At 39.8% G+C, this 17,315-nt stretch overlaps 1 protein-coding gene across 1 annotated transcript in view; it reads right to left on the bottom strand.

Annotated features, from left to right (window-relative positions):
- Positions 1-17,315, bottom strand: part of sema5a (sema domain, seven thrombospondin repeats (type 1 and type 1-like), transmembrane domain (TM) and short cytoplasmic domain, (semaphorin) 5A) — a 110,920-nt gene that overhangs the window by 16,681 nt on the left and 76,924 nt on the right. The window contains exons 15-16 of the mRNA XM_026364488.1: positions 16,086-16,233; positions 5,477-5,702 (exon numbers count right to left, since the gene is read on the bottom strand). Coding sequence (XP_026220273.1) covers positions 5,477-5,702; positions 16,086-16,233 — 374 coding nt within the window. The remainder of the gene's footprint in view (positions 1-5,476; positions 5,703-16,085; positions 16,234-17,315) is intronic.

Genomic DNA, 17,315 nt, shown 5'->3' with positions numbered 1-17,315 from the left:
AGGTTATTAATTAAATCAGACATACATGTCTGCTTTATTGACATATAGCTTCATAGAAATCATCCTTTAATTTATCTGTTGCTGCAATGGGCTGGCCTGTGGTAGTAGAGAGAGTGACTAATAACTGAGATGCTTTTTTAGTTGGAGGCTGACTAATGGATAAGTGGCTGGTTTGAAGCCAGGCAACAGCAGGAGGGTGAAGTCAATATACTGTTTATGGAGGCTACAGCAAGCTGGTTAATAATTGACAGTTCGTAAAATCCCTTTCCCAAAAGTCGATTGTCCCATCGTAGCTTAGAAACTGCAAGCAAGAAAGAGTTGAAAGAGGCTTATGTATTTGTCTTAGCTATTGTAGGAACACACAATTAACTAAGTACATGCCAATTCCTAACGTCATTGTCTTCTGCATTCATTCTCTGTGTGATGCTGACATTTAGCCTGCATGCAGCTTTAGCCACAGTCTCTTACCATAATATCATGTACTGTACAGCTGTGAACCATCATTTGCATATTTCAGACCCCGTTTACAGTGTTCTTGTTTTAGCTGGAAACACAAAAAAATCAGCTACAGATTTTCAAGCATAGAGCTAACATAGGTTCAATTAGCTATTGTGTTATAGTTGATCAAATGAGCAAGACACTGAGCCTTTGGGACACTGCACTGCTGGCACATATAGAAAAAGGCAATATGAGCGGAGCAGTGCGCAGAATGGTGAATCTCCAAATAGCAATCGCCTTGTGTAAACTGTCTCTAATATTAATTGTATATGAATGCATAAATATTATATGAGGATGTACTGTATAATTGAGAGACAAGAAATAGTCAAATAATGGGAAGAAAAAGGACAGGTCATGTTTTATAAAGTGCCTATAGGATTTTGATTCATACATGTTTCAAAGCACTTAAGCATTTAAGCAAATGGACAAATATTTGTTTTTTCATTCAGGCATATAAAATATATTAAAAAGAAAAAATGCCTAAAAGAGTGAACACAGAGTAATCACTGGGTGTACATGACAAGAGAGGTCTTTAAATCACCACGCATCTTAAGTAATTAACTCATCGCCGTCATTAAGCCATGATCACTAGCATGAAACAAGTCAGTATGTTACATAAGAGCTCATTGTAAACGCCTGGTTAAATCATATAGTCACCATTTATCTCTCATAATAAAGACAGATAGAGGTCTTAAAACGAGAGACAGTGAGACAAAAGAGAAGCCGAGGAGAGTCTGTAAAAGCTGCTAGTATATCGCAAACATCTATTTATTCTCCATATTGATGGGAGATTATTATATTCTCCATATCTGTGCATCACAGATGAGACTTCCAGGTGTGTGTCAATAGCATGCACAGCGTCAAATGTCAGGTATATCTGATAGTGCTGATGCTCAAACGTGGTGACATTCTGCCTGAGCAGGGGGAGACAAACAGCAGGACAGGCTTTTTATTGAGTAGCAGGGAGGTAGCATCAGTGGAAAAGAGAGACAGCAAAAGGCTTTTTCATGCTTTGGTTTCAAATAGGAGGCAACATTTATTTGCAAATTCTCTACAGATACTTTGCCTTGATTTGTGGTATTTCACTTCACATGTAAAAATGCACATACACCCTCAGTAAAGCTGTCACTTGTAAATAAATCTACATTTTTCACTCAGTAGTAATGTAATGAGTAGTTATTATTTTTAATCTAACTTTGCCCGACAAGCTCTAATCAATACAAAGCTGCCCCATACAAGTACTAAATCTTTCAGGTGACAAATGATTATGTTTGGGTGCTTATCCAGGTATGAGCAGGGATCTCTGTGGCTTTTTCCTCACTTGTGGACATCAATACGCACCATCACTATAGTGGTAATTATCCTGGGATGACCTCTTGCTTGAAAAAAAAGTTAACTACTGTCCTCGGGGCTTGGGCACCCCATGCAACTATGAGAGGCGGATGGTGGGAGGAAGACATATTGGAAAACTGTCATGTACGTACACACACACACACACACACACACACACACACACACACACACACACACACACACACACACACACACACACACACACACACACACACACACCTATGTGCGTGTAAACACACAACAAACAGATTCATATAACCACCCACCAACAAAACTGGCAAATGCATGTCAACCCGCCCCCACACACACCCACAAATACACACACACATGCCAGTGCACACCAGATGGATGGCAAGTTTCATAATGGTTGAAATGAAGAAGTGGATCACTGGAGTCCACCCTCTTTCTTTGGCAGTTATGACTTAAAACTCCTCTGAGAAGTAAATCATATTGAAGAGCTCAGATGAACAATCAACGCGGGACACGAAGAGGATTAGGACACAGAGGCCACGCACACTTCAACAGGTCTTGTTTTCACTCAAGCTCTTCACTTCAGCTGAAGTGAAACAGTTTATTTTTTGAGGATAAAGAAATTGTTTGGTCTACACCAAAGCTTCTTCTCCCAACCGTGCGCCATTGAGCGTTTGATGAAAAGGATAAAAATCAATTAATCAATCTTACATCAAACAAGTTTTGAAGTTTGTATCACTAAACATTTAAAAAAACATAATGGAGAAATACTTGTCTGATAAGAGTAAACAAAATCTTCTTTAAGGGCCTTTATTCACAACGTCATACTTGGAGGCAAGTGCAGAGTAGCCATTGAGAAGTTTAGAGAATTTCCCAGTGGGCCAGTTTGTCTCAGGGCTTTTCTCTGCTTTTCTCCAAACCCATTAGGCGTTATCAAGCACATACACATATTCAACTGGAAATCATAGCCACAGTAGCACAGCTGCTACAATGTGTAATAGCAGAGAGGACATTTACAACCATGACTTCAAAGTCTCCTATGTGTGGCTGCATTGTCTGTGGCATTTTCTCCTTCATGCATGCACATCGCTGCACAAAGTTCACATTGCTCATTATCATTCAAGACAAAACGTAACCACTGCAGCTTGTGCGCTCGACTTCACTGACTGTTTTTTTTTTCTAGAAATTGAATGATAACTCATTTTTTGCACTATGATATCCCCATGTCACAGCCACTGTATCCTGTTAACATGGGAAACTCTCAGCCCACACCCACTCATACTTTGCTGTGATGAAAACAAATGCACCCTTCATTAAAGCTGACACTATCTGTCTACAAACAAGACAGAGCAGCTGCTATAAGACAGAGAGAGAGAGAGCGAGCGAGAGACAGCTCAGCTCTGAAATAGTGACCTTTCAAATGAAAGATCACAAACAGAGTAATTATCTTTGAGTCCTTAACTGAGTCTACAGTTTTATTTGCTTAATGTGTATCCTGTATGATATTACTTTACATTAGCTTGAACTTAGTTACAGATCCCAACTATTAGAGTTAACAGGGGGTAACTCAGAGAAATGGATGACAATAAATGAATTAAAAGATTTAAAGGAAAGCATGAAGCAAAAGAGATAGACACTGATTCTATTCAGGACCAGTAGACTCATTTTAGACATAATCTAAATCCAAACACAAGAATAAAACCTGCTCTAAAGTAAATGATAAATATTTTAATACCGGGATACAACTATGTTCAGGACTAGTGACACAGTAGATAATTTCAGTTCTGATCAGTTTTTCAATATCTGTAAACTTCCTCATTGGAGCTATCGAAATTAGGTGCTAGGTGACCACTACATTAATATAGTTTTTAATGTTGGCTTTCTGCACACACACGGTGAGGAACAACTTTCAAAATGACATCCATTATTTTACTTATGAACCTAATGCAAACTGCACACAAATTAGCAGGTTTTGGTTTATTAATAGCATTTTGTTAATAGATAATTTTCTTGTGACGGTTTCAATTTGGCGTGTCAAATTGAGAGTGCTTGACAGCAAAATCCAGGGAATGCTTTTGGTTGCCAGTCTGGCTCTACTGAGGGACTGTAGACCAGCGATATTGCCTGCAGTGATGTTAATTACTTATTTAGTTGAAAAGTCGATATAGGTGGAATATTAAGTGCAATAGCATCATGACAGTTGCTGCTGATAATCTTTGGCAGTGTATAATGAAGTCTCTCTCTATTAACGGGAAAATTATAACATCCCCTTAAAAAAATGGTGTAAATGTAACCTGCAGAATCGCTGCTACATAATTTACACCTCAGTAAGCTGACTTAATAGTGTTTCCCATTTCTCCTGATGGCACATTTGAGAAAACAACACTCATGTTTGCACACCAGTTGTTGAACAGATTTGACTGTGCAGCTCATACATCACCTTTTGCCTTCTGTAGCCTACAGGCCGCTTGGATCCTACAACACAGACTGACATGTTGCCAAAAGTGACTACCAAACTCATAACCTTGGCTATTCAATTGGTGTAATTAACAGTGAAGCTAATCTGATGTCAAACTTCTGGTGACAACCTCTAATGAAACACATTTTACATGTTACTTCCTGTTGCTAATCCAAAACACGACAGCTCAAGTCTTTGTTCGCTTAAAACTTGGATGTGTAGCTTTGACTTGTCTTAAAGCTTTAAGTCTGCAGTCAAGTTTTGTCTCTGCCTACCAGCGCCCATTTAAAACCCTTCAGGAACATTTTAACACTGGCTTCAACGTGTGAAAAGAACATTTTGTACCAGGGACAGCACTAAGCAACGACAGAGATTAAAAATCAGAAATGAGCAAGAAGAGAGAGATCAGGTGTAACAGACCACCAGAGACACAGAGGAACTCAAAGTGATGGGAGGCCACAGCAGCTTAGTGAGGCGCTAACTCTAAAGCCCTAAAAAAACATATCAGCTTTTCCTTCTGAGGCAGCGAGCTGCACCATAAACAAACTTTAACTGCTGCATCTGTATTTGCAGCCTCTTTGCTGTGGTGTGGTGCCACCCAGCCTGCCTTCCCTCTAATATGGATCCTTCCACTTGACAACATAAACAACTTGTCAATTAGCAGCGTGTTTGTACAAGGGTTTACAGTGTTTAATTCACCAGGGGTGTGGCTGACTGAAAATGTGTGGTGCACCAACTCCAGCAAAGGGGAATAGTTAGGATGACAGATAAAACGTGTGTATGTGTGTGTGCATAACTTTGTGCATGCATCCGTGATTGCTTTCATCCTTGTGTGAAAGAGTGTGAAACATGACACTGAGATGCTAAAATTAGTCGTAAACTACTGATCGGCTTTGTGGATTGGAAGTTCATTAACATGGCAGATGCTCTGATCCCCTGATAAACTTGAGGAAGATGGGACCACAAACAAGGGACCCGATTAAAATAGATTAACTTTCACTGGATGGAGTGGACTGAAAAGTTTGAGAAAGCAAGAAAGGAAAGGAAGACCTGATAAACAACAAAGACACATACAGAAGGACTGGTTTGAATTAGCCTGCAAAGTCACAGAAAGACAGTTGGAGCAAGATAACAGAGGAAACAAGAGGCTGAGATGACTGGAAAGTGACCATCTGTCTCCTCTAATTCCGCACTCACCGTCAGTAGAGCAGCCTGTGGATCCATCGCTGGAGCAGTAGCGCATCTCGATCCTCTGTCTGCCCACTTCTAGCAGGCTGGGATCTGGGATGCGAGCTTTACAAGTGTAGCGGAAACGCTGCTCATAGTGCCCGCCATTGTCGGAGATGTTGACCGGTGTCCACGGAGTCCAGGGTGTGGTTTTCTTCAGGTCGGGACAGGGTAGTGTGTTGCATGATTGGTACTCCTGCAATGACAGAGGTGGAAACATTTTACAGCATTTCATTTAGAGTTTGATGTCAGGCCAAGCACATTTGCAGGTAATCTGCCATGTCTGGCGTAGGAAGTGATAATAACAAATCATTAAAGCAATAATTAAGCATGACAAGCTCAGACAGGAATGTCTGGTGTATTTCCCAAGCATAATAATAGCCAAGACAATGGCTTTTGAAATTCTAAGCAGTGACTAATGTGAAATTTATCATCTCATTTTAAAAGAAATAAACAGCCTTTTCAAAGAGTACATCACGGCTCATCTTTAAAAACCTCTTGATTCCAGTTCTGTCTGGTTTACTGTATTGTTTTGTGTGGGGGTGCAATACAACTTTTCTAGCCCCCCAAAACCTGTTAAAACCCCAAACACCTGTGTTTACCTAGCCCCAACATAACCTGCCACTCTGCCAGCATGCACTGACTAAGGATACATCCCCATTAGGCCACTTGCTGAACATGGCAAGAGGTAAACAAGCCAGGCAGAAAAGGTCATTGATCAAGTTTAATTTATAACCAACGAGAAAGAGTGGACAAGGGACTCAAAGAAGTTGATACTGTAGAGAGACAGGCAAAAAAAGGAATGAAATAAGAAGGCAGGAATGGCAACTCTTTTTCCTATCTGCATCTGACTTTGCAAGCTAGGCAGTAAAAATGAAAAACACAGCAGTGAGGCTCTAACAGGATGATATGCAAGCCTCATTCAGGAGTGCCGTAAGTGTGCATTCTCCCTCCATTTAGGCTACTGGCTGAAAAATATTCTGCTCCTTCTGTGGGACTATATGTGACGATATGATTCAGGAAGATAATGGTGGGTAATAGGGAGTCTGGCCCCCTTTTGTGCACAGCTAAATAAATAAAAAGGTGGAGGTAGTGATACGTCTGGAGAAAATGACACCACAGAAGAGAGGGTGAGATGGCTGCCATTTTCCTTACCACTTGTTTATTTATGCTGAATAGGCCTTGAGTGACTGGCAGACCTTGACAAAATAAGATAAGAGATCTTTTCTACACATCCGTCAGCCTGTCACGCGGGATAGGCTGACGGGTCAGCTGAGGAGAGGATTGCTATACAGAATATAGTATGCAAGTGTATTTTTCTCCAGTCTGCCCCATCTTTTATGCTCTCTTGTGGTTTCGCCTTCTATCTGCCTATCTATCTATCTACCTACCTATCTATATTTCTTTCACTGTTTTTTCCACACACTGTACATACAGCTCACTTTGTGACAGCTCTGTTTCCTCCTCTACTCGCTCCTCTTTCTCTCTGTATCATTGTTTCATCTCTCTCTGCCTTTCTATCTCTTCCTCTCCCTCACTCTCTCTGCCTCTCTTTCCCCCGAGATACCAAGGTTAAAAACACAGGGAGGATTTAGATTCTGTTAGAGCCCCGTGATGAATGAGTGTGTCACCTCAGCCGCACTTCCTGCCTCTCTCCATCTAGTGCAGTAATCATCTCCAGACATTAATATTTAACATCATCACGCATCACAGACCAGCTCATGTGTAATTATCAGCCAATAACAAAAGAGAAGGAGAAGGAGGAACAAAAAAGTCCATCTCAGCATGCCGTTGCCACCTGCAATGACAGAAACGCCACACATGACATGAATGAGGAAGAAAAAGGCAAACGATCTGTGGCTGTTTGTTGTGTGAGTTGTTGATGGTGGCCAAACACAGTAAATATTTAATGAGGCTTGTCTGGTAAACGTTTCTCCCTGTACTTTTCTGAGGATTAGTGTCGATGCAGAGGGCTAAGGAGATAATTACTGGGTTTTAAGCTAAACCTCATTCAAGGTCTCTGAAGGTATCCACAGCTGAAGTATATACAGCTTACTAAAGATCTGTGGCTTGTTGAGCGACTTGAATGAAAACGCACTGGAACTTTTTTTAAAATGGATAGTGTATTTAAACATTTTCTCACTTTACTGTGAAATTATCCAATGGACAACGCTCACTATTTTACATTAGGGATTGATAGAACCCCACCATAGAAATATAATTTCACACTTTGTGTGATAAATGCATTAATATGCAAAGACAAAGACGACCATAAGAAAAAAGAAATGGTGTAATAGTGTAAATAGAGTAACCAAAAGACAGATCACCTGAAGCAAAATAGAATAAACGTATGGTGCAATCCATTACAATGCTGAATCATATTCCCTACGTATTAATAACTTCTTAATGGTTGAATGGAAATAAAAGACTCATAATAAATAGACTGACTGCAAAGCTAATAGACTGAGTGTATAAAATGAAACTATGGTGAAGGTCCCTAGTATCAACCTGTACCACCTGGGGGTCCATGATGACTCCTGTTAACAATCGTAGAACCAGTAATAATGTTGAAGGACACTGAAGGAGGTTTATTGCATTTTACGGCAATAAAATAACCTTGTAATAGTGGCTATGCATGTGAATACAAAACCTGGTATATTAACAAAAACAAAAACAGTCCCTCCTGCTTTATGAGTGGCAATTTTTATAGCACCCTGTGAATAATGTATTAAAAATGGACCTGAGGATGTGAAATAAACATCAGTCCAGCTCTAGCCATATAAACTCATAATCCAAACACACATATACACCCACAAGCAAAGAGAAATAACACCATTCAAATAACATTCACTGAGCCAGAGAAAGGAATAGGTCATCTTAGGCATACATTATGTTTCCCATGTAAATGTGGCTCTCTGAACAAAAGTGAGCCATATTCGAAATGAACTTTTAGGCAAAGGAAGCTAAGGAAAATGTGTAATCGGATTGTTTCCAGTATGTATCACTATACATTGAGCTAAAAACACAAACAAATAAAAAAAGACAAATAAAGTGTCCTGCACTCTTCACTCAGCTATACTCACATCTCAATTTCAGAGGAATTAACCAAAAGTGAAAACATGGTGGAAAGCAGTCGACTGTGAAAAGTGGCATGTGGAACACAAAATTGGATTCAATTAGTCCACTAATTTCGACTCATATTCGTGCCCCCCCCCCCCTTAGTGCGAGCAGTGATATGCATTATGGGCAAATGGAGAGCAGTGATTTTATGCTGTGCAACACCTTTAACAGGCAGCTGCTCTGAGACGGGCAACACTTTAATGTGTTTCTGGCTGAAGCTCAGGAGAATTGGGTGGTGGTGGTGGGGGGGGGGGCATGCTTGATAGCATTTTACTGCTTCACACAAACAAGCTGTTGCCTGGCTGGTCAGTACGAAAGTGATGGTCGGGACGTTAGTGTGTTTGAGTGTGTATGTCCGGGACCGTGTATGTCAAGCTGACTATAGAGTGAAAGTTCGAGGCTGGCACTCTGGCACTGATTTGACTGTGTGTGCATGTTTATGCATGGCTGAGTTAATGTTCCAGGCAGGTCCAAAGTCATCTGGTCTCCATTCACAGACCTTTCTGCTTATTTTTTGGTGTTACAGGCTGAAGGCATGCAAGTTGAGAAGAATAGTGAAAAAAGAGAGTGTGAAAGAAAGTGTGTCAGCACAGTGTCTCAGTGCTGAGAAAGTATGAACCCTCTGCCTACTGTATCTCTTATTTTTTTGAACAACCTATGAATGTGGAGTGGACAGTAAAATTCATTTTGTGTCTTTACTTGTGTGTGTGTGGAGGAGAGAAAGGGTGTGTACAGTATGGCTGTGTGGTGTGTGCATGTATAAAAGGCTCTCTGTGGTGTCCGGGCAGCTGTGGGAGGTGAATAATAAGGAGACGTGCGTCTCCAGCTTCCTGCCATCATTACACTCATTATACTTCTTATTGGAGTTGGAGAGCTGTTTGTCTGTGCGAGAGAGAATGCAAGTGGGAGACTGAAGCATGTGTGTTGGTGTATACACACACACACACACACACACACACACACACACACACACACACACACACACACACACACACACACACACACACACACACGCACACACTTACATCCCAACTTTTAAGTAAATGGTCCAGATTTGAGAGTGACTAATGCTCTGCAGTGTCTACATCTCTATTGTGGTCTAGTCTGCAGAGACGGAGGCCTAATGTTCCTCAAGTCTCAATGACACATCAGTTAAATTAGAAACACTGACTGAAACACACTTTGTCAAAGAGTCCTATGTCTCCGTGTCTCCCCACCAGTCTGACTCCATAATGATGCCTGCTGTCAGCCAGAAGCAGGTCTCCTGGCTACACCCCAGTGCACATGCACACACACATAGGCTAACACTAAACAGTACAAAAATACACAAGTGTGTTCACCCATCAGTCTGCCCACACAAACACTGGGTACTTAACTTTCATTTCACAGCCTGTCTGCACGACTGAACTCCTTGCACGTAAAAAAGAGCAGCTCTCCATATTATTAAGCAGCTCTGTGCAGTGTCAGGGCTGCATGGCCCATATTTGACTTTCCTAACTCTGAGAGGCAGAGTCAAGATGTGCAGTTCACTGGAGAAAAATGGTCTTTTTTGATCCTTGGATGTGAGAGATATTTGATGTACTTTTCTGTGTAAAGTAGGATATACCACTATGAATGATATCTTCCTGAAGAATGCAAATGTTTGAACAAAGTCCTCTTTCTTGAGGACTAGGAATTAAAAGAAAATACCAACATGTCACTTACAGTGCAACTGTGGTCTTTAACTTTTGGCAAAATGTAATTTCATGTAATTTCTCTCTGATATGTACTCACTGGTCACCTTATTAGGTACATATGTACAATCTAATGCAATCCAATCCAGAAACTCTGCCATGAATTCTACTTTTACAACGTTATAATTCCTCAGTTTTTAAGTTGAAACTGTCAGAGAGGTGGTGGAGTCATACTGGAGTGCATTATGATAAAAGGAGTTTCTAATGTTTAGGTCACCCTGTTTGCATAAATGAGGGGGCCAAAACATTAGAAACAGCTCTTAATGTTATACATCTACAATATATACTGGAGCTGGAAGTGCATTAAACATTTTACATAATCCTATTTAAAATTAAGTGTTTAATATTAATATTTAAAAGAATGTGTAACATATGTGACACCTAATTTTACGGTTACTGAAACTAGCGATGGGAAAAACACATTAACTAATCACTCCTGTCTGACCCTCACAGTCTGGATGAGGATCCAGCACACCAGTGGCCTGTACAGGCAATCTGCTCAGTACTTAGCGACCACTGTTTGGTCCTGTCTCTGCATTCGACTGAAAACATTAGGTCTGGAGGAGCCGAAAACTGCATATAACATAAAATGTGTTCATAAATAGAATAAAAAAATTACAGAGGATTTTAAGACATTAAAGTGACTTTCAACTTTACATCTATTTAGTGATATTTGCTATTGTCACTAATGCTGTCTAGGATGTTGTTATGTTTGATTATGTTCGCATTTGTCGGTTTTGATTTGACTGGTCAAGATTATTTCTCTTTTCAGCTGCAGTACTCTGGTCTCTTTTGCATAAGAGACCTTGAGCTAAATAAGACTACCTGAATTAAACAAAGGTTATAAAATACTGAAAGAAGTCGACCCACTCCTGATTTCTTCTATTCTTGTGTGTATCTCATACTGAACAGTTTCAGACATTAAAACAAAATCAAACATAAAACCAGTGCAACAAATGCAAAGGTTTTAAATCATAACTGCACTGATTAAAGCAAAACAAAGCAAAGTTGATAAAAAGGTCTATGGGAAAAAATATTCATGCCCCTAAGTTACTACATCGAAATAGGAAAAAGAAAAAAAACTACATTTGCATTAATTTGTCTAGGTTTGGTTACAAAGCTATTTCTAAGGTTCTGAGACCAAAGTGGCTGAGCACAGCTGCGACTCATCCAGGAAGACCCAAAAGATCCAAAGAAAACATCCAAGAAACGGCAGGCCTCGTTCACCTCAATAACGGCTGGTTATTTTGACTGAACAAACCTTGTGGGAGAATATTCTCTGCACTGATGACTTAAAACTGAACTGTTAGGAAGACAGCAGTCCTATTACCTTTGTCTTAGAGCAAATCCGGAAATCCACAAAAAGCCTATGAGATATGAATGTGGCAGTGTAATGTTGTGGATATGCTTTGCTGCTTCAGGGCCAGGGTGACTTGCCATAATTTAGGGAAATCATGAATTCTGTTCTCTACCAGAAAACCATGAAGGACACATCATGTCATTAGTCTGTGAGTTGAAGCTCAAGCCCGACTGGGTCATGCAGCAAGACAATGATCCCAGGTATAACAGTCAACCTCTGACTGGCTTTGAATGGCTTAAGAGGGATCTAATTTAACTTTTCGAATGACCTAGTCAAAGCCTGGACCTGAAGTAGCTATTACGTCTACTTTCTCACAGTTGTGATTTAGAATTTATGGAAGAGATGAAATCAGGAGGAGGTCAATGTATAAAAGACATCTAGTTGTCTGTTTACTATATGTTTTGAGGATTGTAACCTCTATTCTAATGGCATTTGGCTGTAATATTATTTCTATTTAATATTTTTATTTATTACAAGGCAATCCTGCCAAAGCCAAATAGATACTGCATATTTGGTATGGTAGATAATGTAAACTGGACAAATCTACTTTTTTTCAGTAAATCTCAGCTTCTCAAGGCCAAACAATTACTGTAGCTCTAATTTCTGATAAATCTGTCGCCTAACAAAAAATAAATGCTTAAAATGTTGTTATTGTTTGAACTGCATACAAAGGGTTGCAGAATTATATTTTTTTCTCACAAATTTCTTCCTTTTAATAAATAATATCATTCAGTAGACCTAAACTATATATATTATATATATATACTATATATATATATATAATATATATATTATATATATTTCTTATTTCTTCATTGTTTGGAAAAAAAGAGTCTTTCCTTCAGTTTAATCAAGGCTACTTGACTTGACTTCTCTCTTTTTTAAGTTTTCCAGTCATCACACAGGAGAAGATGAAGCTAAGCACTGTACTTGTGGTACAGTAAATCACTGCTGGGCCACCAGAGCCTAGCTTGTTTATTTCCAGCCCAGATTTCACTGGCACCTCTGGGGGATTCAAGCCTGTAATGCAGATACAGTGAAACTAGAGAGATGGAGCACTGCTGCATGGACCAGGGTCAGACTGATGAAGTTGCAGTCATGTGGCCTTTTGCATCAGCAAAATGACGCACACAACACATCAGGACTAAATACTTCCCTGGTGATAACACTGCTGAGGCTCAAGGCAATGACACGCAGGGCAACAATAGGGCATTTTGATGGGAAACACCTTGAGAGTTTGTTCTTTTAATCATGGCAGTGGCAACATTTTGCTTTTAGGGTTGCATAATGAGTAGAGACACTTTTGTTTCAAGTGAAGCGTCCTTAACCTAAATTCCTAGTATCTTCACCTGACTTATCCAGTCTTGGTCTCTGTGCTGGGAGCGTCCCGTGGAGAGTGTGCAAACTGAGAAAATGTAGCTTCGGGGATCAATAGAGACTCACAGGAAAGTAAGAACTGAATAGATTTTCCGTTCAGGGATTCACTTTGCAGCATGTTGGGAATGTTGACCACCTATATCGCTGCAGGAGATGGGCATGGTCAAGTGCAGTGCTTCTTTCCAAAACAAGTTCCAAAAGTTAATATTCTCTGACTGACATCTCTGTAATACCCGTAGCAGATGTTAGCTCACGGTTGATTAATGTCTCACTAACACCTGGAGATGATCAACAGTGGCTGCAGTGATATCAATCCTGACAGGTAAATATGAACCCACACACACACACACACACACACACACACACACACACACACACACACACACACACGTGCGCTATACAGTAAACAGTGTACAGGCCCCAGTACTGATTTACAAATCATGGACGTTCTGCTGTGCTAAAGGGTTGCAGGGCTTTCACCACATATTTAATCACTGCTCTGTAGCATTCATTAACCCTGGCTCTGATTAATTTTTCGTTTCGCTGTGTTTGTTCCTCACTAGGGTGCTGTGCTGCAGCTGCAGAAGTGAAACTATCACAGTAAAACTAATAGTAATTATTTAACATTCAGTGAATACCACTTAAATAAATCAGTTTTTTTTTTGCATGCAAAGCACACTTAATGTTATCTGGGTAAGAGGAAGAATCAGGATAACATATAGTATAAAATCTGGGAGCACTAGTCCTTCTCAAGTTATCAAAAATGTTAGTTTTTACATTAAAATTTTAGATGGTGGATAGATATTTAGTCAAATGAAAACTAAACAAAACAATAACTAAAATTAAAGCATAAGCAAGAGATTTTTTTGGCCATGGAGTTTAGTGAACCCCAGTATTTTACCAACTCGCAACTGGATCCAAAATCCAACCAGCTGGGACATACGTACACAGTGTTCATCTTTTCAGGTCTCTGAAGGGTGTCTGGGCTTAAAAAGTAGCTCTCATGACAGAAGCTGCTTTGTGTGTGTGTGTGTAATTATGTGTGAATGTGTGTGTGGTCTCCCTCTGTTTAATTAAACATGGATCTGTCCAGGGGAAGAGAACACAGGCAGACAAAGAACTCCATCACATTGTTTTTTATAACCATTTTCACTGGAAAGGTGGATGCAAATTCCCTCAAACACCACTTTATGGGCTTTAAGTGCATTGAGGCAATTGTTACACTAAGCTGTGCAATTAAGCACCTTCTCAGAGCTTAAAATAAGTACAGCAAATGTTTCTTTGGTCTAAGTAAATATACAGCTCTATATACAACAAGTCAGCCATGCTGTCCAAATAGCCTTTCCATGGAAGGAGAAGGTGCCCATGTAATTACGACACTGGTGGCCAGGACAGCCCCAATTAAGTCAATGCTGCAGTGTTGGAAGACAAGAAGTCAACGAGGAAACAAACAGAGCAAAAAAATATCCATGAGCAACAGCAACAATAACAGTGTCAAAAAAGTTGTTTTGTATAAGACATGTTTTTCAACTGACCTGACTCAGCCCTCTCTAGTATGTCACTACCAGACTATGCCTTCTCCTGACACCAATAAAAATGTATCTTATATGTCTATTCACTCAGCCCTTGCTTGTCTCCAGAAGAGAAAAAGAAGATAATTCAGGATACCCAAAATACATTCTATCAACAATGAAAGACAGGCGTTCAGTCTTGGAAACAGCAGTTAAGAGGAACAGAGATTCCCTCATGTTGGCCATCCGTTTCCTTTTCTGAACTGAGCTCCTCTAGGAATGCTGATGCATTCCCAGGATGTTTCTGTGAAGATAACTGTCGCTGTGCCATGACAGAATTAAGACAGCTGCCATCAGGAGAGAATATTTGTGTGTGACAGCTAAAGAGTGGGTAGGTACACATAGCAGCAGATGATGTGGTAAGCCTGCTAAATTGCAACTTAATGGGAGGTCACTCTTTTCATTTGGGTGTTTTGCAGCTACTAATGTGTCATGGGTAATTATCACATACCATATATGTTCTTGAGGTTGCGAGGCCTTGAGTGGGCTGTTTCATAATTCTGTCTGTGTGTTATTTAGATTTGCAATGAACCATTACACAAGCTGTGGGATGTGATTTTTCATCTAAATGTGATTTCGGTTGTTGTTTTTTCAGCATTTGGCATATAAAAAAAAGTCTTAAAACATCATTTATATTTAACACAGTAAATGCCAGTGTTTATTGCACATACCTACAGATACTGTGCACATATTTACTAATACGCAGACCCAGTAGCATAAATGCGGTGTGTGTGTGTGTGTGTGTGTAATCCCAATTATAATCTTATTCAGAAACTATAAATCCAAACTTGTCATTAAAAAAAAATAAGTTTGAGGCTCAGCGTTGTCCATAGACCATCCAAGATTTGCGAAGAAAGAAAATCCACAAACAAACAAACATAAACACACTTGAAAAATCCCATGCATCCACAAGGCCCTGACCCATATTCTTTAATCCATTTCCAAGGGGGACACAAGAAGCTACAGCTATCATGCTCATTCTCTCTTATTTTTACCAGCACTGTGGATGAGGAGGGTTGTGTGTTTGTGCGTGTGCTTGTGCGTGTGTGTGCGTGAAAACAACACCAGAAATAACATGAGCATCACATCATCCTGTCAACAAGGAGAATGCTTGTATTTCAACACTTCCTTGCATCATCCATGCTTTGGAGAGATCTCTGTGGCAGAAAATAAGCCTGTTCATATGTGAAGTGATTACTGTATGTGTGTGTGTAGTATTAAATAGGTCTTGGTAATAAATCTGATGGCTGCTGCCACTGTTTAAATATAGCCAGGGGATTTGGCTGTGTAAGATGTTCCAGTTTCATCACTACTCCCTATTCATTGCATAGAATGGTTTAGCTTGAGTTCCTGAACAATGAACTGACTGCGAGAAAGACAGATGGTGCATTTGAGAGCGATTGTTTTCTGTGACATACCTGACCACACCCAGGACAGTCGTTACCGTTCTCACAAGTTCTGCGTCGTGACTGGATGCCTCCGCCGCAAGGCACGGTGCAGCGTTCCCATGCCGACCAGGCCGACCAGTAGACATGAGGCGGGCAGGGCAGGTGTTCATTACAGTACCTAAGAAGGAAAAACAATGACCACAGGGAATGAGAATGTTTCTTTATTTAATTACCTAAATCAAATCTATTCTTCACGAGAGACTTGAGAAAAAAAAACCAAAAAAACACAAACAAAAGGGAGCCAAAAATCCAATAAATAAGAAAAAAGTGATTATACAAATAAAGTGTTGAAGCTCCTGAGCTGTTATTTATTCCATTTATCCAAATTCGGCCCTGCATATTTATGGGATACTGTATATGAGGTTTAATTAATAGTTTAACATTTTAGCTACCTGCTGGCTGTAGCTTCATATTTACATGAAAGTAGCATTGATTTTCTGATCTTACTTGAAGTAACAAGCTGTAGACACAATAGTCACATATTAGCAACTTGCTGTTCTTAATGAATATTGTTGTTGCTATGATAGAATATGTTAGCAAACAGCTGTATCTTTACACATTTAGTAGACACAGTGGAACATAAGCATCCATTTCAAGTAGTTTCTGGCCACCTGAGTGACTAATTCTAATACTTACTCATGTTTAAACTCTGTTTTGGTTTTTAATGGGAGAAATATGTTTCCATTAAAGCTGCTAAATACTCTATTATGTTCAGTAGCTAGGTTCCAACTTGCATGCTAGGCCGATAGTCTACCCTGGATGTGCATTATTTGAACTTTTTCAATAAAAAATCTGCCTGTTGTTGATGGATAGTGGGCTGCTGAGATACACAAAAGCATTAAAGATGCAGGCCTGAAAATCTTAATAAACTGAAAGATGCTAAAAAATACTCTCACAACTGAGGGGAGCGGTAGAGTTGGGTGATAATGATGGTTTTGTCAATATGAATGACACTTGATCTATTGTTACCTAAATAAAAATATTGGTGCAGCATTAAGTAATTACTGGATTGTGAGATGTGTTCCAACTCTCTCAGCGAGAGCGGTGACATGAGGCAGATTGGAAACTTTACTAAAAGAGCATCACTCATACTGGATACTGAGTACTAGATACATATTAGACTCAAATGGATCATGCATGGTAGTATTGTCTGGGGAAAATGGAATAGCTACTTTAACTGAAAGAGCACTACAATTATAT

Source organism: Anabas testudineus, chromosome 2, assembly GCF_900324465.2.
Source record: "Anabas testudineus chromosome 2, fAnaTes1.2, whole genome shotgun sequence".
NCBI lineage: Eukaryota > Metazoa > Chordata > Actinopteri > Anabantiformes > Anabantidae > Anabas > Anabas testudineus.
The sequence above is the reverse complement of the archived record's forward strand: the minus strand, read 5'-3'. Positions and strand labels throughout refer to the sequence as shown.